Source organism: Theropithecus gelada, chromosome 13, assembly GCF_003255815.1.
Source record: "Theropithecus gelada isolate Dixy chromosome 13, Tgel_1.0, whole genome shotgun sequence".
NCBI lineage: Eukaryota > Metazoa > Chordata > Mammalia > Primates > Cercopithecidae > Theropithecus > Theropithecus gelada.
Genome location: NC_037681.1, coordinates 18,334,204 through 18,360,040, shown reverse-complemented (window position 1 = coordinate 18,360,040; position 25,837 = coordinate 18,334,204). Strand labels below are relative to the sequence as shown.

The 25,837-nt window shown below is 50.8% G+C and overlaps 1 protein-coding gene across 9 annotated transcripts in view; it reads left to right on the top strand.

Annotated features, from left to right (window-relative positions):
• INPP4A (inositol polyphosphate-4-phosphatase type I A) overlaps positions 1-25,538 on the top strand; it is a 146,249-nt gene extending 120,711 nt beyond the window's left edge. For 8 of the 9 annotated variants that reach the window (XM_025354440.1, XM_025354445.1, XM_025354439.1 and 5 more), the window contains 7 exons: positions 414-537; positions 1,413-1,539; positions 1,805-1,945; positions 4,290-4,387; positions 8,530-8,642; positions 11,604-11,758; positions 22,002-25,538. In XM_025354440.1, the coding sequence (XP_025210225.1) occupies positions 414-537; positions 1,413-1,539; positions 1,805-1,945; positions 4,290-4,387; positions 8,530-8,642; positions 11,604-11,758; positions 22,002-22,134 (891 nt within the window). In that variant the 3' untranslated portion in view covers positions 22,135-25,538. Of the gene's footprint in view, positions 1-413; positions 538-1,412; positions 1,540-1,804; positions 1,946-4,289; positions 4,388-8,529; positions 8,643-11,603; positions 11,759-16,508; positions 17,119-22,001 lie in introns of those variants that run through there. The other variant, XM_025354442.1, reaches the window with a different exon arrangement.
• Positions 25,539-25,837: the final 299 nt, after the last annotated feature.

The window sequence follows — 25,837 nt, the reverse complement described above, 5'->3', positions numbered from 1 at the left end:
CTGAGGAAACTTTGAGTGACCATGTTGTCTCTCACTTCTGTTTTTTGCTGGGGCTGAGTTTCCAGCCAGGGTGGCGTGGCTGTATGAGCAGATAGACCCTTTCACTATGAGTAGTTAATTATGGGCTTCCAGAAGGTTCCAGCCTAGGAATAATGCCAGGTACAGGTCAGGTCAGAAGCCAGGCCAAAACCAAACCTACGTTGTGAGTGACAGGAATAGCAAGCCCACTGTTGGGCATTTTCCCATGGCCAGGGCGTGCCCCACCTGGGCTTCTCGAGGGACAGGAGGTGCCGCTGAAGCCCCTTTGAGCAGTGGCAGCAGAGGAAGGGGGCGGTGGGGGGCTGGGCATGATCTGACTGCCATTTGGTGGGCAGGCATGTGACCCTGAACCGCTTCACCCCACGCCCCCACAGCTGACCGCCCTCATCTGCGGCTTCATCATTAAGCTGAGGAACTGCCTGCATGACGACGGCTTCCTGCGCCAGCTCTACACCATCGGGCTGCTGGCCCAGTTCGAGAGCCTGCTGAGCACCTACGGTGAGGCGCCCCGGGCCAGGATCGGGAGCCCTACTTGCGTGTGTGGTTTCCATCCTTTCTGGCTAGGTGTTTTTCTCCCTGTACCAGTAATGTGTGCTGATTGGAATAAATCCAAAATACATAACAGCGGACCAGATGGCAGTCCTGGCAGTTACACAGGCACACGCCTTGGTTTGTTGTTGTTTCTGGTTGAGGATGGATGCTAATTACTTAACCAGTAGCTTCCTGTTGGACTTCGGGTTGTTCCTGAAACACCAGTGCAGCAGTGGCCTCTGTGCACGAGACACTTGTGGGCCTGTTTCTGCGGCTCCTGAATGACTAGAAGGAGAGTTACTGGGTCAGAGGGTAGGAATATTTTTAAATTTAATAGATATTTCCAAGTTGCCTTCCAAAAAGGCTCTCTTCTTCCTACCCTTGTTTATTATTTATTTCTTCTGAGAAGGTGATAGAAAGCATTTGTTAATCTTTGGAAACTGAGGACATCAAATAGATATCAAGCCCTGTGTAACGGGAGGGTCTGGCCTCAGCAAAGCTGCTTTAGCATCTCTCATTTCGTGTTTCAAGAGCTGGCTTTGCTTTCTGAGTTTATGTATTTGTTTCCTTCCCTACTATCCTGTGCTTGCCCAAGAAAGAATGGGAAAGGATGGCGCGTGTTTCCCCTGGCTGCATGTTCTGATGTGGCTGTGGGATTTCAGAGGCATTGTTGACTGACAGGAGTGGGTTGCAGGGGAAGAGGCTCAGAAACTCCCCCTCCCCCAGAGCCACACCTGCACCACTCCTGTCACAGCCAGGCCTGAGCTCAGCTGCCTTCTGCTGAGACTGGGGAGAGCAGCAGGGCCCTCTGCCTGACAGCCCCGCCCCTCTCTCGTGTCCAGGGGAGGAGCTGGCAATGCTGGAGGACATGAGCCTTGGGATCATGGACTTGAGGAACGTGACCTTCAAAGTCACTCAGGCCACTTCCAGCGCCTCCGCAGACATGCTGCCCGTCATCACAGGAAATCGGTAGAGTGTTGGTTTAAAATTCTCTGAGCCAGAGAGCAGTGTTCGTATTTGTTTATTTCAGGGAATCTACTCTTCCTTCTGAATTTTTTATCCTATTTCATTTTGTTAAATGCTCTGATTACAGCCCCTAGGTTAGTACCACTCCCTTAAAGGTCTGTGGTTGGCCGTTTGGCCATCACTGAGCCAGAGGGCCAGCCTGGGCAGTGCCGTCTGCTCGGTGGCCCTCTGGCCTCACACTGCTCTCCCTCTCTCCGCCTTTCTCCAGCGACGGGTTTAACGTGCGGGTCCCTCTGCCGGGTCCACTGTTTGACGCCCTGCCCCGGGAGATCCAGAGCGGCATGCTGCTGCGAGTGCAACCCGTCCTCTTCAACGTGGGCATCAATGAGCAGCAGACACTGGCCGAGAGGTGTGTGCCGGCCCTTCGGGGCTGTGGGAGTGCGGCGGCCCTGGAGATGACACAGAAAACATACTGACCCCTCTTCAGGCTCCAAGTGCTGGACAGACGTCGTTATCCTTCCTTCCTTTGGCCAGCATTTTCATCATGGCCGTGCACCTCACTGTCTCTGGTGCTAGGGACACAGGGTGACCCAAAGGTGGTCTCTGTCCCCAGAGACTTAGCTGGTGGGGGAGAGAGGCATGGATGCAACGATGAAGACTGATACAGGGCATTGTGGGATCCCGAGTAGGGCACCCAGCAAGGTCTAAGGGGGTCTGTAAAGGCTTCTTGGAGTTGCAGGGGATGAGGCTTTGAAGTGTGAGTAGGAGTTGGATGATTAGGTGGAGGGGAGACGTGTCAGATTAAGAAGACTGAGGAAAGGCCTGGCGGGGAGAAACAGCATGGAGTTCAGGGGCAACAGGTTCCAGGCAGGGATTGGCAGGTAGGGGGAGACAGGCTCTGTGTGCCAGGCTGACACTCGTGCCTGAACCTAAAGGCTTACACCTGGTAAACTGCCCTCCAGGGTCACTTGCCACTCTGCGGAGGGGAGTTGTGTGTGCCTGTGTGTGCACGTGTGCCTGTGTGTGCACGTGTGTGAGGAGATAGGGTAGATGGGGTATATGTACCCTGTGCTGGCCTTCCACTACATGAGAATGAGTCCTGTGTTGTCACTGATCTTCATGTGATGTGTGTAGATTAGTCTAAACAGATACCTTCAAGTACTTGCTGTGAAGGAAATTTGGTTTCCAGAAAAATATGCCATGTTGCTGCTGGGCCTTCTCATGTCCAGCCCCAGTGGTTGATGTCCATTGACGCCCAGGTGTAGGTCACCCCAACTTAGAAATATGGTGTTGTTGCTGGGAGACAATGAAGAACTTTCAGTGGGCCAGGGCACAATCCGATTTACATTTCAAGTAGGTTGTTTCGCTGGCACGTGCTGGGAGGAGATGAAGGGGACAAGTGTGAGGAGGAAGCTGCTGGGAGGAGTCCAGGCCAGAGGTGGGAACCTGGATCAGGGCCGGGGGAGTGTTGGTGTTCTGCAGAGGGGTAGGCTGGGGAACTGTTTAAGTGGTCAGTGGAAGGGTTTAGTCTTTAGTGGGGCTGGCGCTGAGCGGGAGGAGAGTACACCAGACAGACCCACCCACTGAGCTCATAAACTGGCAGGAGAGTCGCGTCCAGAGGCAGGTGGTGAGCTGGGTTTGGGCTAAGGGCACCAACCCAGGAAGCAAAGCCCCAAAGGTGTGAGCAGAGCTGGAGGCGCCTATGCCAGGGAGAGGCACAGCCTCACTGGAGCCCCAGCAGGGAGGTGGCCCAGGGAAGGGAGAATGATGGTGCCTGCATCTGGTAGCTGCGGATCCCACGGACTTGCAGGAGCAGTTTCTGGAGAGGACTGAGCCAGGGCCAGGTGCGTTGTGTAGAGGGGAGGGTGGAGGATGCAACACTGAGGACAGAGAGGACTTGGGAAGGGCAGGTTCTTGGCTTTGTTCCTTTATTGGCCCTGCGGTCACTGTGAGCTGGGCTTGTTTATAAGCTGAGGGGAGAGCCCTCAGAGGGGAGGCCACAGGCCCAGGGATGGCCCCCAAGGGAGCAGGTGCCTAGAGAAAAGGCCATTGTGGGCACCAGGGGTGGATGGGCTGGGACTCGTAGGAGGGAGTCCTGCCCTCTGAGGGATGCTCTAGGGCTGCAAAGAAACTGATACTCAGAAGGCCCCTCAGCAGGGACTTGTGAGACTGCACTGGGGCCCAGGACCTGGACTTCAGAGCCTGCATTTTCTAATGAGCACCTTGTGCCTTCTTTGCAGGTGGCATTTTATGGCCTTGTTTCTTAGGCATTTGGCACATGCTCCTTGCAGCACACGGAGTGTAATCGGGGTGAACCTGCACGATGAGGAAAGGGCAAGGGCTTCATGGTCAGTCCTGGAGGAGCTGGCAGTCAGGCGTGTGCATTCTGCACACAGAGAGTGACTTCAGATTGGAGTACAGGGCTGCAGCCTCACCTCCCAGCCGTACCTCACTGCCGTCCCCCCTCCTAAGTGCCTCAGGTGTGCTGCACAGGGCCTGTACCAGATCATGTTCTGATCATCTCTCGGCACGCCTGTAACAGTGATACATGATTCCTGCCAATGGAATGCATTTAAACTGACCAGCACCGCTGAAGAGATGCCTTTATGCTCGGAAGAAGGAAAGTGGCTTAGAATTTAGATATGCGTAGGAACTGTTTGAGAGAATCAACATAGTTAGCTTCCATGCAGTTGTGTTCGTGTTGGAAGAAAGTGACCTTACCCAAATAATGGCATCCCCTATAATCTCCCAAGGTTTGGCGATACGTCTTTACAAGAAGTCATCAACGTGGAGAGTTTGGTGCGGTTAAATTCCTACTTTGAGCAGTTTAAGGAAGTTTTGCCTGAGGATTGTAAGTATTTCTTCAGTCATGGTAGGTTTCACTTACTCGTCTTTTTATCAGTTTAGATGTCTGAGCTCTGGCTTGCCCTGCCTCTATTAGTTCATGTTCCTTCTCTCCCTAAACACACACATGCAGAGAGAGAGAGAGAGAGAGAGAGAGAGAGAGAGAGAGAGAGAAGCTTCCCTTGGCCGCGGCCCTCATCCATCTCTTTGCTGTTGATTCTCTACTAGCCTGTGAGACATGGCTCCTTCCCACGCTGTCGTAGTCACTGACACTCGATGCGTTTGGTGGCACGCATTGTGTACCTGCTGGTAGGGCTTGGGGGAATCCCAGAGGCAGGACCCACCCTCGGCCAGGTGAGCGGCCCACACACCTCCCTTTGTGGTGCTTAGAGAGGAAGATGCGGGGCCAACATTGCTGGGTGTTTGGGAGCAAGATGGCCCCATCTCGGCGTCTCCTGGAGGCCGTGGAGGTGCTGACGGTCATCTCTCTGCGTGCCCTCCAGTGGAGATGCTGCAGCTAGGGCTCTGCAGCCACAGAACTCAGGGAGGAACCGAGGGCTGCTCAGCACTGCCTACAAGTAGAATTCCCTCTTGAGTTCAACCCAGTGAATATTCCCTGCGGACCTGCTGAGTGTAAAGTGCTAGAGGATCCGATGGCAAATGAGGGGTGGACCCTGCCTTGGAAGGAAAGCTGGTCCCAGAGTGCCGGCCTCTCTCTGCAGGCACTGCCACAGTCACTAGGGGGCGCCACGCGGCCGAAGGCGTCATCCCCACTGCGTTACACGAATGTCCTCTGCTGGGGGTTTCCAAAGAGGGAACCCACGTCGGCTGGCCTTTAAATTGGGCAGGCTTCATCTGCATCCTGTTGGACGGTACGGTAGACCTTAGAGTTTAGAGATAGTCAAACAGTACTGCTGGTGAACCTTCACAGGTCACGGATGTGCCAGGCACTGTGCTGGGCTCTACATACATTTCCATGCTGAATCCACAACAGCCCATGGGTGGGTAATAGGATCCATGTCCAGATGAAGAAAGGGGCGCCTGGCTCTGAAGCCCATGTGCTTGGACTGTGGCCGAAGCCGTCCTGCTAGGAGACACTGATGCAGAACACTCCGGGCCAGGCCAGGAAGTTGTGGCTTCAGTGGTGTTCAGCAGGGAAGCAGCGGAAAAAAAAGCCGCCTCTTCACAGGTTCATCTAGCAAGAGTGTGTGGCGGGGCCGGAAGAGGGGAGGCAAGCCGCTGATGGCCAGAGTGAGGCTGTGAACTTCAGATGACACTTCAGATGAGGTGTTGCTTCACTCTGACCGCAGCCGAGTAGTGACAGTGAGCGTGGAGAGAGGGATAAGGTATTAGGAGGGTCTGGGCTGAGGATGCGCTTGTAAGCGGCCACGTGCAGCTGGTGCTGGGGAGGTGAGGGCTGTGCCTGCTGGGAGAGCTGACAGACCTGGCGCTGGGCAAGGACGCTGGAGTTGGCAGCAACAGCAGGGGCTGCCCCGCCGATGAGAGAGGCACAGGGCTACAGGGGAGAGCGAGCACAGCACTGGCCCAGCTGAGCTGATGACGTGGGCAAGTGACCTGTGGGGAGTGCAGATGTGGAGCCACAGAGCAGAGCCCTTTTGTGGTTGAGGCCACTGAGTGGCAAGACAAGAAGGGGCTAGAACAGCATCTGGAGGGGCCCCTGCCCCGGGGGACAGCAGGGAAGGCCAGAGGGAGCATCACAGGCTAGCAGGAAGAAGACAGGAGCCAGGAGGGTGTGGGGCGCTGCTGGACTCCGGATGTGTGGACAAGGAGCTGCCGGTGATCTCTCCCAGACAGTCTCACTGTGGCGAGGGCTGGGCCAGGGATCAAGGGGTGACAAAATGGTGCTGCCTTGGAAGGGCCCACTTTGTCCCGAAGACTGTCAGCGACTTGAGGGATGGGGCTGTGGGCAGGTGGGACACACCCTGGAGCTGCAGGGGCCATGGGAGTGCTCAGAGGCCTGAGGAAGGAGAACACACAGGGCTGGAAGATGCAAGAGGACTGCAGAGTCCCAGGCGAGGCCCTGGAGCGGGCAGGCGGAGGGTGCCCTTGCAGGGAGGGAAGGAGGGAGGAGAGAAGGTAGGGACACGAATGGAGGAAGTTTGCTCAGGCTGGGCGGCCTCAGTCTCCCCAGTAAAACAGGTGTTCTTGTCCAACTCAACACGAGAGAGGTGAGCACAGAACTGGGGCCTTGAGGGGAGTGGAGGTGACTGGCACAGATGCCATTGGAGCCAGAGAGCCTGGAAAAATACAGATGCCCGGGCCCCACCCCAGAGTGTGGTAAGTGGGCAGGGCCTGGGCATTAGGGTTTCAGAAACTCCCCAGGTGGTCCCTGTGTGCCACAGCCAGGGTGGTAAATATAACATGAAGTCAAGGTCCTGCAAGGATTTGGCAGCTGAAGGCCATCAGTGCCGTGGGCGTGGGAGCTGTTAGAAGGCGTCCTCATGCTCTTTAGCAGGGGTTGGAGTTCAGACAGCAGATTTATCACACACTCGCCACAAGCCGGGCCCCCTGCTACCCACTTTATGTGGACTCTCTAGTCTGATCCCCACAGCAGCCCTGGGAAATGGGCACCGGTTTCACACCCACTTGGCAGATGAGGAAACTGAGGCATGGAGAGCGAGTCTCCCCAGGAGCTGGGCCAAGCCCAGGCAGCGTCTTCGGACTGCTGTGGGGGAGAGGACGGGCCCACCCGCAGGGCCAGCCAGGGAGCCAGGAAGGTGAGCAGGGAGGGAGCAGGGGCGCGCTGAGGTCGGGAGGAGCGGGAGTGCTGAGCGGCTGCAGTAAGTAGGAAGCGGGAGTTTGTTCCTAGCGCCCAGTCCCCAGGGCTCGGGGAGCCGTTACCATAGGCAGTGAAGGCCCAGGGTGAGCGAGGCCTCTGGAAGCCGAGCAGCCAGGCTGGACCACGCAGGCAGGAAGGAGCCGACTGGACCGTGACCCAGGAAGCTGGGGCAGATGCGGCCCAGGTACCCCTCCCCGCAGGAGGATGGCTGGTCTCTGAGGCTGAGGAGATGGAGCCCACCAGTTGAATATCCCCAAACTTTGCGTGGTTCCTCAGTGGACAGGTATTCATTAAAGTAGGGGCTGCAGGGGCAGCCAGCGAGAAGCCAAAGTGCATCCTGGGAGGTGAGATGGTGCTGTCTACGCCGGGGGCATATATCCTGACCCGGCTAAGCTCCCCTCCTCTGGGCTCCCACAGCTTCCATCTCAGCTGATGCCAGCTTTCCATCTCTGTCTCTGGACCGTCCCCTGACCGGCGTGGTGCGGAGCGCTCAGCAGCAACGTGAAGTAATTAGCACAGAACCTGTGTACACCACGGCAAGGCTGTGTGGTGGAAACCAGGTGTGCAGTTAGATCCCAGATGCTGCCATGTACTTGGTTCGGCTTTGGGGATTCCGGCGCTGTGTCTGTTTTCTTTAGCCATGACCTTGAGGCTCTTCTCTTTGTCTTTAATAATCCCAGTGTTTGAAAATTCCGGAGTACCTTTCGGGAGTGGTTGATGTGTTCCTCAGTTTTGTCTGGGGTTTCTTGGTAAGGTGACCTGATGGATCTTCAGGCCCAAGGGGTCCTGGAAGGACCTGGAGATTGCCAGAGTGGAGGAGGAGCTGTTAGGATGTGGCAGCAGGGGCCTCCCTGGGTCCTGCAGAGGTGTGTGCTCCTGGCAGGGACCAAGGGACCCCTGGGGGGGGGGCTACGCTTTCCTGATCCCTCCCCAGGTTTCCAGGCCTGCTCAGTGGCCCAGACCCACTGCCCCAGTTTCTTCCACCCTGGGGAAGGTTTGAAGACCAGCTGGATCCCCCCTCCGACTCCCTGCTGACTCCCTCGTCTGGGAGGGTGCAGGAGGCATGGGTAGTTACAAGGAGTCCTGTAGGTGGTTCGGTGGCCATTCCCAGCCCCTCAGAAGAATGGAAGGGAGATGAAGGAAATGTCCTTTGAAGGTGGCAGTAAAAGAAATTAAGTGCTCACCACACCAGCAGCCATGTCCTATCCCCAAACACCTCCATCCCTTCTTCAACTGGGACCTCATCGTTTTACCACTGTGTGCCACGGCAGCTCACTTGGGTGGGCTCCCTCTGCCGGGGGTGTTCCTGGGTGCGGCACCCACTCCCACGGACGCCTTTTCTCTTCCAGGCCTGCCTCGGTCTCGCAGTCAGACGTGCCTGCCAGAGCTGCTGCGGTTCCTGGGTCAGAATGTGCATGCCCGGAAGAATAAGAACGTGGACATTCTCTGGCAAGCCGCTGAGGTACTGGTTATAGAGAGGAAAAGGAGGCTATCGCGGTGCCCACTACCGAACGCCATGACAGAAACGTTACAAAGCAGAAACTCCGAGGAGAGCAGAGCTCTCCACACGGGGAGAAGAGGGAGTCACTGAGAACGTTCAGTTCACGGGTCCGTTCCTTTGGGGCTGCCTGAATTCTGATAAACCTGACACAGTCCATCTCTTGGGCATTTACTAGCCAGGCTGATGACAATTGTCACCCTCAGAAGCCTGGCGATCGATACCAGCTGAAACCACTGTCTTACTGCATCATTTAATAGGGTCAGAAGGAGGCCATGTGACCTTTCAGGTCTCTTTAAACCATCTTTATCGTCCATTGTGCTTCTGATCTCCTCATTTTCCCAAGCACTTACCCTGCTCGTATTTTTTTCTAAGTTTATTTGTGGAATTCCAAGCCACTGCTCTGAGCCTGGGTATCAGAGCAATTTCGTAGCTGGTCATTCATTCACCCTTGATGAGGGGTGAGGTTAATTCTTCTCCACAGCAGCATAACCTGCCCAGCGCTGGGACCCGGGCACACGTGGCCTCCAGTGGCATTGCCGCTCCTTGCCTGGGCCTGAGGAAAGGGAGGGTGAGCCCAGGAGGGAGGTGGCACTGCGCTGCCCACCACACCTCAGCCACCACACCTTGTCACAGAGCTCGAGCAGCAGAGGGTCCCGCCCTCCACGGCTTCCCCGAGCAGCTCACTCTGAAGTGTGCCGCTCCGTCTTGTCAGGAAGGTGCTTCTCTCAGCCCCGGGTCTCTTCCACAGCAGCAGACGGTCTCAGCTGCTCACGGTGCGTGGCCGCCGCTTCAGGTTGGTTATGAGTCCTGTGTTCAAGCCGGGCTTCATGAAGCCGCACTTTGTGAACGTGCTGCACATTCTGGGTTTGTTAACAGTCGTGGCTGCTGATACCATTCCGTTGAATTCAGCTTTAAAGAGTGAACATTCCCCTCCATCTGCTGAGTGCCTCAGCCGGTCAGACTTTATCCTTGTGGGAAGCAGGGGGTGGGTCAGTCTGCAGATCTCCCCTCTCTGGCCCAGGCTGCCCTCTAAATCTTTTCCTTCTAACAGAACACGTTTTGAAGCACAAAGTGACAGGAAGTTCAGCAGGTTTCTCAGGCCTCATTTTTCAGGTATCCTCTTGGTTTTGGGGCCTCATCTGGCATTGCTTGCTCAGGACAGGCCCAGCAAGTGAGGTGTAGGGCAGGGAACACACTGGCTGCGGGGGTCTCTGCAGCAGGGCAGAGGGGGCTCCCTACTGTTTTTTTTCTGGGGGTTGCTAAACCCCCCTGGCCAGGCTGTGACAGCCTCTTACCTAAGCACCTTAAGAGATTTTGTGTGAAGAGCAAGCCTTTCCCACAGGACACGAAGAATACAGAGGGTGGCCGGGCTCGGTGGCTCACGCCTGTAACCCCAGCACTTTGGGAGGCTGAGGCAGATGAGTCACCTGAGGTCAGGGGTTCGAGACCAGCCCGGCCAACATGGTGAAACCCCATCTGTACTAAAAATACAAAAATTAGCCGGGCATGGTAATGCACGCCTGTAATCCCAGCTACTCGGGAGGCCGAGGCAGGAGAATTGCTTGAACCTGGCAGGCGGAGGTTGCAGTGAGCCGAGATCACGCTACTGCACTCCAGCCTGGGTGACAGAGTGAGACTCCATCTGAAAAAAAAAAAAAAAAAAAAAAAAGAGAATGCAGAGGGTGACACAGCTAGGTGTCTGAACAGTGGTGGGGTATTGGGGGACGTGCACTCACTGATTCATTCTCCTTAGAATACACACACAGGCGGCTTTACAGACGAGCGGTGCAGAGACCTTGTGCATGCCTTGTTTGGGAACTCTGGTCCTACCTGTCTATTGCCATGTAATAGAAAAATCATTAAGTATAGGGACAGCTGACCATCCCCTGTCACCAGAACAGAAAAGCAGTCCATCAAGTCCTGTATTTCTTGTTCCTGTAGAGGCCTCAGGGTGTACAAGCATGAGTGTAGAGGTGGCAGGCTCTCAGAGGCCCCCAGTTGCATGAGTTCTCACGTTGTCCACCCAACCCCAGTCATTCCCTGGGGATAAGGGGTTGTGGGGTCTTATATCAGCTCAGGTCTGGTTGTGCTGCCAAATGAGATTGCCACAGATGTACAAGAAAAAATCACCTTGTTTCAGAGCTTGCTGGATTTGGTGACTGTGTGCCTAGGATTGTATCTAGTGGTGCAGGGAAAATGCGCTGAAATCTCCCCGTGGGGAGAGGAGGTGCACTCAAGTGGCCTTTTCCCAGTCCGGAGGCTGCCCTGCCCCCTACTCTGTGAGCCATTCTGTTGTGAGGAGGGAAGTGTGCTGGCATTAACTCTGTGACCGGGAAAGGATGGTGGGAGGAGGCCTGTGGGGCTGGTGGTCAGGAGGTGGCCAAAGGGCAGTGCAACTTCTGAGCTGCTCCCGTCTGTGCAGGTGAGAGAGGAGAGTCGAGATAGTAGGTCTGTTCCCTACCTTCCTGGGAGATCTGGAGACCTGGCCCAGGACTATGGGCATCCTGAGAGTGGCTCTGGCTTCCCCAGTGGGTCATCTTTGCTGCTCTCTTTCCCTGAGGGATCAGCAGTGAAGGGCTGAACGTGACAAGAGGGCCCAGGCATGGTTTGGAAGGGGACAGCACACTGCAAAAGAGTGTCCTGTGGGAGAAGACAGGCCACATGAGGGATGGCAGGGATGACGGCAGGCCCACAGGCAGCATGCTCCCCAAAGGGCTGATGTCTGTAAGTGACTTGGTTTATGTTACCAGCTCTGGCAGGGCATGGAGTTGGGGAACAGAATGGGAGCATCTGGCCAGGCCTGGGTGCTGAGTTTCTGGCCCTGCCCTTGCTGGGCTGCTTGGGAGCCTCTCTTGGGTGTGAAGGGTTCTACCTTTCTGCGGAGCCTCGCCTCCTAAGCACGGCCCATGTTTCTGTTGGCAGATCTGCCGTCGCCTCAATGGGGTCCGGTTCACCAGCTGCAAGAGCGCGAAGGACCGTACAGCCATGTCGGTGACGCTGGAGCAGTGCCTGATCCTGCAGCACGAGCATGGCATGGCCCCGCAGGTCTTCACCCAGGCCCTGGAGTGCATGCGCAGGTGAGTGCCGCAGCCAGGCCGTGCGCCCCGCCTGCCCCGGCCCGTGTAAACTGCAGATGAGCTGGTGCCCTGCTCCTGCCCGCGGGGCCTACCCTGCATGAGCCCCTTGACTCCGGCCGTCACACTTGAGTTTGACAAACCAGTCAAACTATTGGCACAATCAAATTCAGACAGGGTGCTCTTGTAAGGAAAGGTGGGGGGAAAGAGCTAGCAGGACTTTCTGAGCAGGACTGCCCGGAAAACCGGTAGACTGGTGGGCCAGCCAGGGGTCAGGCAGCTAAACGGGAAGCTGGGATGCAGCCGTGACATGCAGTGCCCTGCTGGCCACCTGCCTGGCCGTGGGCGTGACTTCAGGCCAGTGCTTTCTCAGCAGGCATCTGCTATTGTCGTCGTGTACATATTGATATCCGCACATTTCCAAACTCGAGCGAAGCAACGCGTCTGCAGGTTGCACCGGTCTGCTCCGCTGCTTCTCTAGCAGTCGACACAGTTGGCTCTCACGAGCCAAGTGTCACATGAGTGTTTTATCATGAGAGCTGTCCGTGTGCCCTGGCGACCTCACCCTAATGATGTTCTGATTCTGAGGCAGCAGGCGTGTTTGCAGAATGAAACCCGGAACTAAAAGTGTCTCCTGTTGATCGATGCCTTGTTTCAAGCACTGCTGGGCAGCCCCCTACCTCACATACCAAAAGAAAGGATAAGAAACCTGGTTTCCCGTCTCCTTCGATGTAGTCACCAATGCTGTTAAAGTCTCGTTTCCAACGGTCACTTCTACTAAATGTTCTGTATCATTTGTCCTCTCACCAAATTATTTAAAGTGTTCAATTCTCTTATCCTTTCTGTATGTTTCTGCCATTTGACCTTCTCACAACAATGCACAAAAGCAACGCGCGAGTCCCTGCCTCTTGATAAGCGCATTTTGTAAAAATGGAATCGTTTTGTCCTGTGTTGTCTTTCCAAGTTCATCCCAACCTCTCTGTGAAAGCTCGCCATCCCTCTGCCCAGGCTCAGGGAAGCAGTGGAGACTCAAAGACCCCTGCTCCGGGGCGCCTTTTTAAAATTTTAATTCCCTGGTCTGCTCCCCAGGAGCCTTGGTGCCCTTCAGGCCTGATGTCCAGTGTGACCCTGGTGCTGAGGGACGGCGGCTGCGCCTGTGCCCATTAGCTGCACGGGGGTGGGAGGGGACGTTCTGGTGAGCTGCAGACCTCCGCCAGTAAAGAAAGGAGAATGAAGCGGACAGGGATCCCTGCGGTGGTGGCAGCAAGGAGCAGGATCAGGACGAGTCAGGAGCCGGCACCCCAAGTTAGGCACACAGTCCACGCGGAGACCTCTACTCAGTTCTTGGGCTCTCAAACAAGTTCAACAAAAACTATTCATTCTGACCACCTCTGAACACAGAGACCTCAGGAGACCAGTGACAAAGTGGCCCCAGGGAGAGCCACAGTGCGATGGCTGGCCTGCCACTGAGCCCAGACCCGCAAGGGCCCTGTCCGCCTGCCCCAGCCCACTTGGGTTGTGTGCTCAGGACAGCTGCTACAGTTACAACTGTTAGGATGCACAGTGCACAAAGCACTTTTTATAACTTTTAATCACATAAGGAATTGAAAATCCTTGTAGGAAAATTAGAAAATACAGATAAACACCCACACTAGTTCTTCAGAACCCTCCCCACAAAGAATCCCCCAGTTTCGTACTGTGAACAGGTCACGCTACTGACATTTGGATAGATACTGAGATAAGAGACGTGTGGGCCGGGCGCGGTGGCTCAAGCCTGTAATCCTAGCACTTTGGGAGGCCGAGACGGGCGGATCACGAGGTCAGGAGATCGAGACCATCCTGGCTAACACGGTGAAACCCCGTCTCTACTAAGAAATACAAAAAACTAGCCGGGCGAGGTGGTGGGCGCCTGTAGTCCCAGCTACTCGGGAGGCTGAGGCCGGAGAATGGCGTGAACCCGGGAGGCGGAGCTTGCAGTGAGCTGAGATCCGGCCACTGCACTCCAGCCTGGGCTACAGAGCGAGACTCCGTCTCAAAAAAAAAAAAAAAAAAAAAGGAGAGACATGTGTACCTGCATCTGGGTGTGAGGACGTACACAGGGGCTAACCAGTCCCTGCGTTACACAGAGCAGAAACACCCACATGCACAGACAAGTGTAATTATATTTGCAATTAAGAGTCTTGTGAGCATTTTTTAGGTTAATAAATGTAGACCTTATCTCTCTCTCTCTTTTTTTTTTTTTTGAGATGGAATCTTGCTCTGTCACCCAGGCCGGAGTGCAGCGGTGCAATCTTGGCTCACTGCATCCTCCGCCTCCAGAGGTTAAGCAATTCTCCTGCCTCAGCCTCCTGAGTAGCTGGGATTACAGGTACCCACCACCACACCTGGCTAATTTTTTGTATTTTTGGTAGAGATGGGGTTTCGCCATGTTGGCCAGGCTGTTCTCAAATTCCTGACCTCAGGTGATCCATCCACCTTGGCCTCCCATAGTGCTGGGATTACAGTTGTGAGCCACCACACCCGGCCACTTTCCACATACTGTAATTTATCCAATTTGCTGTCATTTAATATTTAAAAGCTGTATGTGGTTTTCCAGCATTTTAATCAAAGGCACAGTGAATATCCTTACACATTCTCCTAGCCACATTGCCTTAGGTTAAAAAGTATACATGTTTGTAAGGCTTTTGCATAATTTTAGTACAGATCATCAAATGGTCCCCACAGTAGCTGCTCTCGTGCCCGGTGTCCCAGAGTGCACAGGACACTACCCGTGCCGGGCGCTATCTATCCTGTCACTCTCGGGAGGCTTCTGAAGCTGTAAGGGCTGTTGTTTCTCCGCATGAGCGGTAAGGGCCCTGGGGCCTGGCAAAGGGAAGGAAGGCCCTTCCTCCTGGGGAACAGGCAGCATTCCCTCTGCCCCGCCCTCTTCCTCTCTCAACACCCCCCCGCCTCCAATCATGGATGTCTTCTTAACTTGCTTATTTATTGGTTTTCTGAAATCTCTACAGTGAACATGTATTACTCTTAATAGTTTTTTAAGAAGTTATAAAAACAAAACAAAGCTGCATCTTACTTTACCTGTGCCTGCCCCGGAATTCTCACACCAGCCCTGGGGACACGGCTCGCTGCCACCTTGAGCCGACCCTTGCAGGTCTGAGGCTCTTGTCACAAGCATTGGTTTTAAGGTGACTTCTGTCTTCGGTACGATCCCATGAGGGGAAGACATGTACCTGTTCAGACGGCTGCAAGCCGAGGTGGCTGGGTCACAAGCTAGCAGCTCTGGCCGCTGGGGTGCCGAGGACCTGCAGTTTAGCGGAGAGCCCCAGAAGGCAGCATAAACTTCCACCCTGCCCGTGGGTGGATGGGGATGTTTTGGTTCATGGCTTTCTGGCTTGCATCTTATCAGACGAAAGAGTAGAGCATGCAGGTGGGGTGGAGGCGGTGGGGGCCAAGGTGGCACCCAGGCTTTTCTCCTGGAGGCCCAGGGTGACTGGTGGCCAGGGCTGTGCTGTCAATGTTCAGCCACCAGCCCTCTCCCCAAGAGCCCTGATCTGTCATGTTGGCCATTTCTGTGGCATAAATGCTTCTGCCAGGGCCCGTTTCAGGCTCCCAGTGTGGCACCACTGAACATGGAGTTGGGAAGAAAGTCACACATTTGGCTACTGGGGCACCCCTGCCCCCAGTCCTGGGGCTGACGCCCTCGAAGTAGGCCTTCCTGAGTAGCCACAGGGCCCCCCACCAGCCTGTCCTGGCAGGGAGTGTGGCAGCGGGCCAGTGCTCCGCGGCTTGGGAATCGCGCCCTCGCACAACGGCACATTCCAGCAGGGCCACGGGGCCTTCGGGCTCCTCTGGGAGAGCTGGGGAGGGCCCTGTGTGAAGAGGAACCCTGGGCCTCCTGCCGCCCCATCTCCCAGTGGAGCCTTCACAAGCTGCCTGCTGTGTCCTCAGGCCTCTGGTTCTGTCACTGCTGCCACTTGGCAGACATAAATGTGCTCCCAGAGTCGTGTGGTGCTAGGTACCATCTCACCTCAGTGCAGTTCTTCTGTAGCACCAAAAGGGGAGAGAAGTCCCAAATTTCCAGTGTGGTATTGGCTGGATTCCACCCTTGGGGATGCTTGTAGAACCCTAACTTGCAAAGATGGAAACAGCAGTTCGCTCGTGCCTGCACGGCTGAGCCTGGAACCCGAGGCGGGGCTGGCGGGGGCTCTGCGCTTGGTGGGTTGGTACCTGAGGTAAATGGTTTTCGTTTGCGTGGTTGATCAAGAGGCAGCTTTGGCCAAATCCTTTGGACCACCCCCTGCTTAGGCATCTGTGAGAAGGTCAAACCCCCAATGGTTCTTCATGTTCAGCCTGCTTCTCAGAAGTCCCTGTCTGTGCAGCATGTGGGAGCATGGCCGGGCGGCATGGAGTTGGGCTTGGCCAGCCGAGAGAGTGAACATGGAAAACCATTCGTTCAACCTACATGTGTTTATTTTCAGTAGATTGCAGTATTTTTTCTTATTTTCACTTCTCTTTCTCTCCTTTTTTTTTCCTGTGACTGTGCTGGTTTTGTTTTGGTCTTCCTCTCATCCCCGTTTCTGCATTCCATCTTTTCTTTCTCTTGTGACTTCATTTCGTTTTTGTTTAACCTTATCTTTTGGTTCTCTTCTTTATCCCATCCTTTTTGATAAAACCCATCGCATGTGTCTTCTTTCTTTCTTTATTTTCTTTCCTTTTTCGTTTTTCTTTCTCCCAAACTTTTTCCTTTTCACAGCATTGGAACACGGGAGGTAGTCACCCAGAAGAACTTGAGCGGCCTGGTGCCCATCCGAGACTTAAGGCTAGACCCCAGCCTCCTCTGTTCCATTCCTTTATTGGCTCTGAGCCCCAATTTACTGATTGTGTGGCTCTTTCTGAGCATAGCATACCTGGTGACCAAATTGCGTTGCAAATGAGTATCATTCTGAAAAATTAATAAGTCACAAGAAAAACAAAAGTGCCAGAACATGTCCAGCCACCGTGTACCTAACTGGACAGAAGGAATGTGTCAAAGCGTGGTCTGCCAAGAAATATTTCATGCCTTACATTTTGACGTTTTGTTCTTCTGAACTGTAAATATCTGCCAAATTATTTCACCAAGAAGACTTGTTTGTTTAGCTCCTGTAGCATCTTCAGTGCTTGTAACATGTTCTTACGGTACCCTGTCACTGCACTGTTTAGCTGGCCTGGAATTCCTTGTACCACGTCTCTACCTTCTGATGTACAACTATCTATCACCTGTACCTCTCATGTGCCCTGTTTCCAAGAGAAAGCAGTTCTGTTTGAAGAGAATTTGTATATTTGATACTATTCTTTAAGTGTACTGCTAACCCTTCCTTTCCTTTCAATGACAAACAAAAAGAAAAAGACAGATGCTTTATAACCGGCTCATCTAGAAAAACCTATCTAATAGGACATGTACTTTCTGCTTTCATTTCAAAGCGTAGTCCCTGAATTACAGTAGCAAACAGTTTGCAGAGTCCTACCATTTCCTTGCTTATGTTTATTATTTCCAATTAAGGATGACACAAAGCTGTGAATACAGTAGTACACTGTAGCAAGAGCCAGACACAGTCAGACACAGAAAGAGCACCTACTGCATACGCCAGACACAGAAAGAGCACCTACTGCATACGCCAGACACAGAAAGATCAGCCACTGCATACGCCAGACACAGAAAGAGCACCTACTGCATACGCCACAGAAAGATCACCTACTGCGTATGCCAGACACAGAAAGATCACCCACTACATACGCCAGACACAGAAAGAGCACCTACTGCATACGCCAGACAGAAAGATCACCCACTACATACGCCAGACACAGAGCACCTACTGCATACGCCAGACACAGAAAGATCAACTGCATACGCCAGACACAGAAAGATCACCCACTGCATACACCAGACACAGAAAGAGCACCTACTGCATATGACATTAGATTTACTCTTCACCATGTAAGGATCATTCAGCTGGTTTGAGGAATTAATGCATATAGTCACCAAAGGCTGTTAAAGTTATATACTTTTATTTATTTTAAAGCAGTATTTTTCATTTAAAAATGGTATCTTTAATTGCAGATTAAAGTTCCAACATCTTTTCTCTCTTACTAATCAAATATGATTGATAATCAAATCAAATCAAAGAAAAATTGCCAAAAAAAATGATCCCTGACTTGTGGGCAGTTGTGGTGGATGGAGCCGTGAGAGCAGCAGGCGCTCTGGTTTCTGCCGGTGCCCCTCAGTCCTCACGCGGCATTCCCTGCAACGCGATGAAGTGTAACCTTAACACCCATGTGGGGCAGAGGGTAACTGTACACCTGTAAAGGTGACCAAATAGATCAGGAAGAACTCCCCACACCCTGTGCAGGACAGGCAGCGGCTTCTCTGTTTTCCAGTTCATATTACGTTGTGCCCCCACTTTCTATCTCCAGCTAGTTCCCCATACACTGTAGTTGATGAAGACAATATTTTTTAACCAGGCCAGAAAAATGGGAATGAATTTAGAGAAGTTTGCTTTTCCAGAAACTTGACACCCACGCATGCCCAGAAATCCAGTCGACCACAAAAGTCCTCTCTCCAGGACTCCCACCTTACCCCGGGCTTTCTCTCATTTGGTATCATCTCAGAGTCTGGGTCCTAGGAATCATAGAAGTGGTTAGCAATGAATGGCAAATGCTAGACTCGACACTTTACATTCTAAAGCGTAAGACCATCCTGAGCACTGCAGGCTCCCCAGGGCAGGCGTCACCTGTGTGTCACCCCGTAAGTGAATCCACGCTTCTCCAAGTGCAGCGTGTTCACTTGTCTCTTCTAAAATAAATGAGGTGGCTCTTGTGGCATAGCTCCTGGCAGCCTTCAGTAGGGAGTCTCTCACCAAACGCCAGCTCCTGGGTGGTGTAAGCTCTGGTAGCATGACAGCAGTCCCTGGGCAGCGTCCTGTCCAGCCTGTGATTATTTGAAAGGCATGTTTGCCACTTTCCCTCTTTCACATTGAGGCGTGCACTTCACCTGAGACCATCTTGTTTGCATTATTTGAAAGCAAGAAACAGTCCACAGCCTCCTCCAGGTCCCATTTCACAGCTTCCTGGTCCTGCTCCTGGTAATGTGGTTCCAGTGCCTGCAGTGGTGACTCACGCGCACTCCCACCTCCACAGCAGGGCTAGTGGCTGGGCAGAGCCCGTGCACAGAGGGAGGCCCTGTGACTGCAGACAGCACCCCTCCCTCTCCCAGGGTTCAGGGATGCTTCTGTGGCATCCCCTAAGGGCCCCTCCCAGGCCCCTGCCCCATAGCACAGAGAAGCTGTGCCCAGGCCGAGGAGCCCCTCCCAGGGGGCCTCAAGGACACCACGGCCTGATCCTTGATTGTCACCACACCTTTTCGCCCATGTGGGCTTGGCCCTTGGGCTGAGAGAAATGAGACCAAAGGGAGCGAGATAAGGTTCTTCGTTTCTCTCCACCAGGGGCTGGGTGAACATCAGTATGCCGCCTGTGCGCTTGGAGAGCTACCAGAAGGACACCATGAGATTAGCCTAGGCAGTGGGCTGGTATTGGCTTTTTAAAACTTAAAGTGTTTGAGAAAAGAAACTCCATTGCTCTCCCTTTATGCTGAATTTTAATGTCACTACGGCCTTTTAACTCACGAAATCAGGCCAAATACATATTCAAAATCTTACTTGCTTTAGTGAGAAATAGGATGAAACAAAGATGGGGAGATGATTCAAGAAAGGGGTCACTGACATTTAGTGATGGTTTTTAGTTGCTTATACAGTAGTAGTGCTGAGGCACTGTCAATGTCAACCAGCTCCTGGTGTTCAGGGAAACCATGATCAGGAGTGGCTCTCTTTGGTTGGTCTTATAAAATTGTGGTGTAAGTTTTTTCAACTAGGGTGACAGTCACCATTTACACCTATGGCTTGGTTCCAGCAGAGATTTTAACACGATGGCCTGTTCCCCCACAAAGTGGCAGGTGTAGCAGCCACGCCATGCTTGGCCATAGAATCACTAAGATCCTGATGCCTGCAGATGAGTTCTCAAGTAGAAGACCCCACTGGAACCGGAAAACTAGAGGATTCCCTAAAATTACCTGTCATTTGGGGTGTCCATTTTAATTTTCATTTCAAAAATGGATGCCTTTGGAAAGAAATAATTTGTTGATATAATAAAATAATCGTGGAGCTTTGAAATAATTAAGTCCCTCTTGCTAAAATCTATCTAAGACCACGTCAACATGTACCATTGATTCCTAAAAAGTATGCAGCCAATGTAATCAGTGGAGGTGTCCTGCCTTAGGGCAGCAGCTTGGCCTCTGCAGCAGGAAGCCCCAGTTAGCACAGGCTGCCCTCGCCACCTCTGCACACCTCGCCCCGGGCCCTCTTGCCAGCTCATCCGCACAGGCAGGTGGCGGAATGACTGTCGGCTTGTAGATCAGCCACATCAGCCGGATTTTGCAAATTCAGACATCTGGGGGAAAGTAAATACAATTTGATTTGAAAACTACGTTGAAATGAAAGTATAATCTTTATTATAATTTCACGTCTGATGTGTTCAGCCAGCTAAACTAGGCACTAGCTCCTTTAGCATGTAAATAAAAGATAACGTCAAAGTTCACAAATTATTCTGCCTCGCGCCTCACGGCAGTTTAGTGTTTACTAGTGATTGGTGGTTTTTAAGCAGTTTGTACGTTTCTATATAAATGGAGAAGCCATATCTGAAGTAGTTCATTAATGTAAGAGTTTCCAAAGATTAAAGGAGATTAACTGTATATAAGAACCTATAGCTTCTGCTTTAAGTGGAAGTACGTTTTTGATTACTGAATGAATGTTAGGCAAACATGATTGTTCCTTGCTCCAGGGGGTCTGCTCCTGTGGCCTAGGTGTTTAGCTCAGATGACACACATCTAGCTGAGGCCTTGAGGCTCTGTGACAAGAAAGCATATCCAAGTTACCAAATTAGTTATAACAACCAGGTGGATACTTTTCTAAACTATCGGAGCTTAGCTTTTGAATAAAAATTACTGTCTTACCAAAAGTATTTTACATGTTCTTGATAATGAGACTGTCATTTTCACTTTAAAAGGCTTGAGCAATTGCCACTAATGTTTTTTTTTAAATGCATGACATAATGGTCTTCACACAATTTGAAGTTTTTTAAAAAAATCACTGTTTCTTGGTAACTGCAAATTTTACATCTCATAAGGGGAATTTTGTACTAAATTTGATAACTAGTTGTTTTCACTGCTAGTCTTAGAACAGTATAAAGCTATCAAGTTATACTGTGCTGTGGGAAGTCATTTATGTTTAAAATCGCTTTTGCCAGTTAGTTTTATGTCTACACCTGAACATTTCCCAGAGAACTCCCCGGATGCGCTCACTGAGCAGGTGAGGCCACCTCACGCAATGTTTGTTTTTGTCCCCTGGATTGCCATGGCAACCCTCCATCAAATGCAGCTGGGGATGACGCTGGTAGTGAGTTCTCTAGGGAAGGGTACCTGTGGGCTCTCACTGGCTCAGTGGCACCTGTGCAAGAGGGAACACATGGGGGCAGCCCACCTGTGGAAGGGTGACTGGCTGCTACCAGAACTCGGTGAGATCCCTCCCTCATAACATTCCAGCCCTGATTGCCAGGCTGCTCTGCAGACAGTGCATGAACCCACTGGATTACCTGGCACCCAGAACAACTGTCCTCTGAGAGACAGCAGACCAGAACAGCCTCCCTAGCCAGCTGGCTTTGCTACCTGTTGAATTCTGCAAGGAAAGTCCGCATTTTGAATTCGATGTGACTACAGCTCTTGCTAATATAGAAAAGTGCAGCTCTTTAAAGCTCTGAAGTGCAACTTTAGTAAGAGTAGTAGTATTTCTCTTTCCACTTCATTTGCTATGTAGGAGAATCTTGGAACCACAAGTTATGGTAGAACCCCAGATGACTCAGACATGAGCTACATGAAGCCATTCACTTGGAAAACGTTTGCTTCCACTTAGCTACAGTGCTGCTTTTAGGAACGCACAACTCACAGCCCCATGCAGCATGTGTCCGTCTCTGTGCTTCTTAGTTGCCTTGTTCAGAAACCTGCCATCTTACGTATGTATTTGTTGTAAATGAGTCCGGCACCCATTTAAATTAATCTTTTTTTTAATGTTATGAAAATAATCAGTTCATTTCATCTTAGTTTAAGTCTTTTCTTTTTTCCTTTTTTACTGCTGTCATTTCTTGTGCTTGTTTTTTTCCCCAGTGAGGGTTGTCGAAGAGAAAATACAATGAAGAATGTTGGAAGTCGCAAATATGCATTTAATTCCCTGCAGCTGAAGGCTTTCCCCAGGCATTACAGGCCTCCCGAAGGGACTTACGGAAAAGTTGAAACGTGAACACACGGTTTCCTCTAATTAGCTGTTACATAATAAATGTGGGTACCCTCTAGTGTCATATATGAATTCTTCAAGAAGACCCGAAGGATCGGTTTTTATTTTTTGTGGTTTTTTTTTTTTAAAAAAAAGAAACATTTCACTAAAGAGTTTCTGGAGCATGTTTTTTGTTTTTTGGGGTTTTTTTCCCCATTGGAATCAATAGGAGGTAATGTTTGGCTCAATAGTGTGGACAGTAACAACTGCCCATTTCAATAGCCTTTGGCTGTAACTACACAGATCTCATCAATAGTTACCTACATGAATCAAGCTAGGTTTGTCCGAAATGCTAGAAGACTTTTTCAGACGCCTACTTGCTCACTTATTTTTCTATAGAGTAACTCAAAAGTGACCATTGAATTACAATCCACTTTGTAAAAATCTGAATGTAAAACAGTAAATAATAAATAATTGGATCGTAGGCAGACCAATAAATGTGATTTGGGGAAAGAAGCTAGCACCGTCTCATGCAGTGAGAATAATGGGTTCTAGTGAATTATCCAACTACACCACCACCTGAAGAAGTTGAAAGAAAGATTGATAAATCAACGGGAGATAAGACTTGGTTAGAAGGTAACATCTGCAAGGCACCCCACACAGTTGGGGCCACTCTTTTTTCTGTCCCTCATGAGTTACAGAACAGGGAGTCTGCTGGAGACACAAAGCCAGCAGTAAGGTCCCTTTAGCCTGTCTCCTGTTCTCTGAAGCTCCCTGCCTAGGCTTCCCCACGCCCAGAGGACACATCTCCCTTTCTTCTCTAGATGTTAATCTAGGGCTTCAGATGTGGCATGTCAACATTCCCATGGGGAATTTATGACCATAGAGATAGTAGAAACCTAAATATTTTCGGAAAATTTTTTTTTGCAGGATTTCCAGTTCATCTTCGAAAAGACAGTACAATCGTGTTTGAACGTCTGATAAAAGTGTCTTATTTTTAGGTTTGCAATAATTGTTACTTTCTTATTCTCATTCTTATGTAAGATGACAATTGAGAAACAGTTGAAATTATTCTCCTCAAATGAGATTTTGAAAGGGATTTATGGGCCATAAAACTTAGGAATTTCATAGAAAATTGTGTCTGGTCATCTTTTATAAGATGATGATGAGTCTTATCTGCACATAGCAGACTTTTTTTCTTAGGAGTTTATATGTTTTATTGATTCTGTTTATGATGTTTACATGTTCTTGAAAAGGTTGTCAAAGAAATATATATGGCACATATTAATGATGCTGATCCTAATGATTTGTGAACCTCCTAGAAATTCTTATGTCTAAAAACCTAGAGATTCTTCTGGTTCCTTTAGAAACATGTAACAAACTTGGGCCAGGGGTGCTGAGGCACGGGGAGGACTGCTTATTAGCAGGAACACAGAGGGGGAGGGCATCAGGTAGGGGTAGAACTGGATGACCTTCCAGACCTGCTCCTACTCAGAAGTCAGCACGCAAGCAGAGCCTGCTGTCTCCCGATGCTTGCAGGGAGGAAAATGTCTGTGGAGGACACTTTAATGAAGGATGAAGCTCTCTGCTGCTCCCTCAAAGCTGGGTTCACTGTGGCAGGCAGGAGGCCGAGAAACTCCTGCCCGCCAAACCCACTGCACAGGTGGCTGCTGCTGGTGTCAGAGTCTCCTTTTTAAGTGTCAGTTTCTGTTCACAGACAGTTCGTTTCAATATGGCTGATTTACCCTTTCACCTCCCCACCATCTCATTTAATTGGTAAATTTTTAGTTCCATCTTTTCTCATTTTAACTTTAAAAAAATCTCCTTGCTTTTAAGAAATACAAGTATTACTCACATAGTTTTCAGATCTTTTTTGTCTGAAGAGCATTAAATATCTGCACTTATCAAAGGGAATATAGCAGATGTTGATCATCTGTCAGCAGTTTTGCATGTGGCACCTTTATACGAATTATTTTCCCAATTTTCGCTTTATGTAATGGGTCACCATAAAACCGTAAGACTTGGCAAATGCTGTAGAAAAGGTCCGGGTTTCAGGATTCTCTCTGAAGGCATCGTTCCTGGGCGTCCGGCACCTGCAAGGGTGTGTGTTGCGCAGCCCTGGAGGCCAGCAGCTCCTCTCTTCTCTAGGAGTTTCGAGTTTTCAGAGGTGCAGGGAAGGCAGTTTTACAGGTTACCATAAAATAGAGGTTCCGTCTGTTCCATCCAGTGTTCCTTACAATGCCTCCCCATTTAAAAAGAAAAGAGATCTGTGGAAAACCGGGAATGTCATGTGGATTCTGTCAGAGCTTCTACAGAGCACAGTTGCCTTTAGTTTCCTTTAAAGATGTAAAAATATTGTATAATACAGTTTTGTCCCTACGCAATTGTATTTGCCAAGCTTAGTGCATTATGATACCTTTATTTATTTGTTTTGGGCAGTATTAATATATATATATAAACATACAGTTACTGTTTTATATATTCTTAGGTCATTCAAAGCCATGTATGCTGTAAATGTGCTAGTCTTTAGAATGACACATAATAAATAACTGACAAGATATTAAATGTGGTCTTGCCTGATTGATCCTATTGGGAGGACTAGTTCTATGTGACCAGCCTGTGACGGGACCGTTGTTGTTGGGCATTGCGTTGAGAGCTCGGGTGCTGAGTACATATGTTTGTAAACATGGGACCGTGGGAGACTTCCATTTTATAAGCTTGTTTCTGCCTAATCTGAAGCAGAGGGGCAACAGGGTCGAGGACTTTGGGAGCGGCCAGACCAGGTCCCAGTCCAGGTTCTGCCCCTCACTGGCTGGTGACTCTGAGCAAGCTGCTTGACCTCTCCAAGCCTCCGTGTCCTCGTGTGCAAAGTGTGGACAACAACGGTACCATCCTCATGAGGAACGTGCAGCGCGCCGCGGAAGCAGGTGCTCGTAAATGGCAGCCATTGTTGTTACCTTTCCGTCCGTGAACATGGACCACATCACCTCCGTGGGTAACGCAGTCCTTGTTGTATGACTTGTCAAAATGCAGTTCCACTTGTATTGATAGTGACCCTGTTCATCGCCACCAGGACTGCATCTTGCACCACCGTGCCATCTTCTAGGCACACACGACCCGTTATCTCCCTTGGAAAAATTCCTCTCACTGGAAATGTACAATTAAAGAATGATTGAAATGTTTAACTCTTGGAGTTTTTAGTATTACCAGACTCCTAGAAATTTAAGCTACCACCAAAAATAACATGTGCCTTTTCCCTTTATTCTCACTGATGGTAGCAGTGCACCTCGTTTCAATGTCCATTGCGTTGATTACTGTGAACACTGAACATCTTTTATACCTTTATGATATTTCTATTTTTGTGACTTCATTGGAGTGTTGGCCTATTTCATATAGATTGTTTGTAATATACAATGTATTAACCCCAGTCATATGTTGCACACTTTTTAACCTATTTGTCAGCTGTCTTTTGGTCTGTGGTAGGGGGTTATACAATATTTTAAATGGTTTATATAGTCACATATACCTGTCTTTCATTTTGATGCTTGTTCTGAAATGGAGTCCTGGCTTCACCATGGAAGGTGGGACATAGGGGGCAGCCATGTCCTTGTGGGCACGGTGGTGTGGCTGCATGCCCACGACGAGGGGCTGGACTAAAGTGCTCACTGGCACCTTGCTTGGTGCGTGGGCCGTGCTCAGTTTAATATTATTAATAGTTTCTACCTTCACT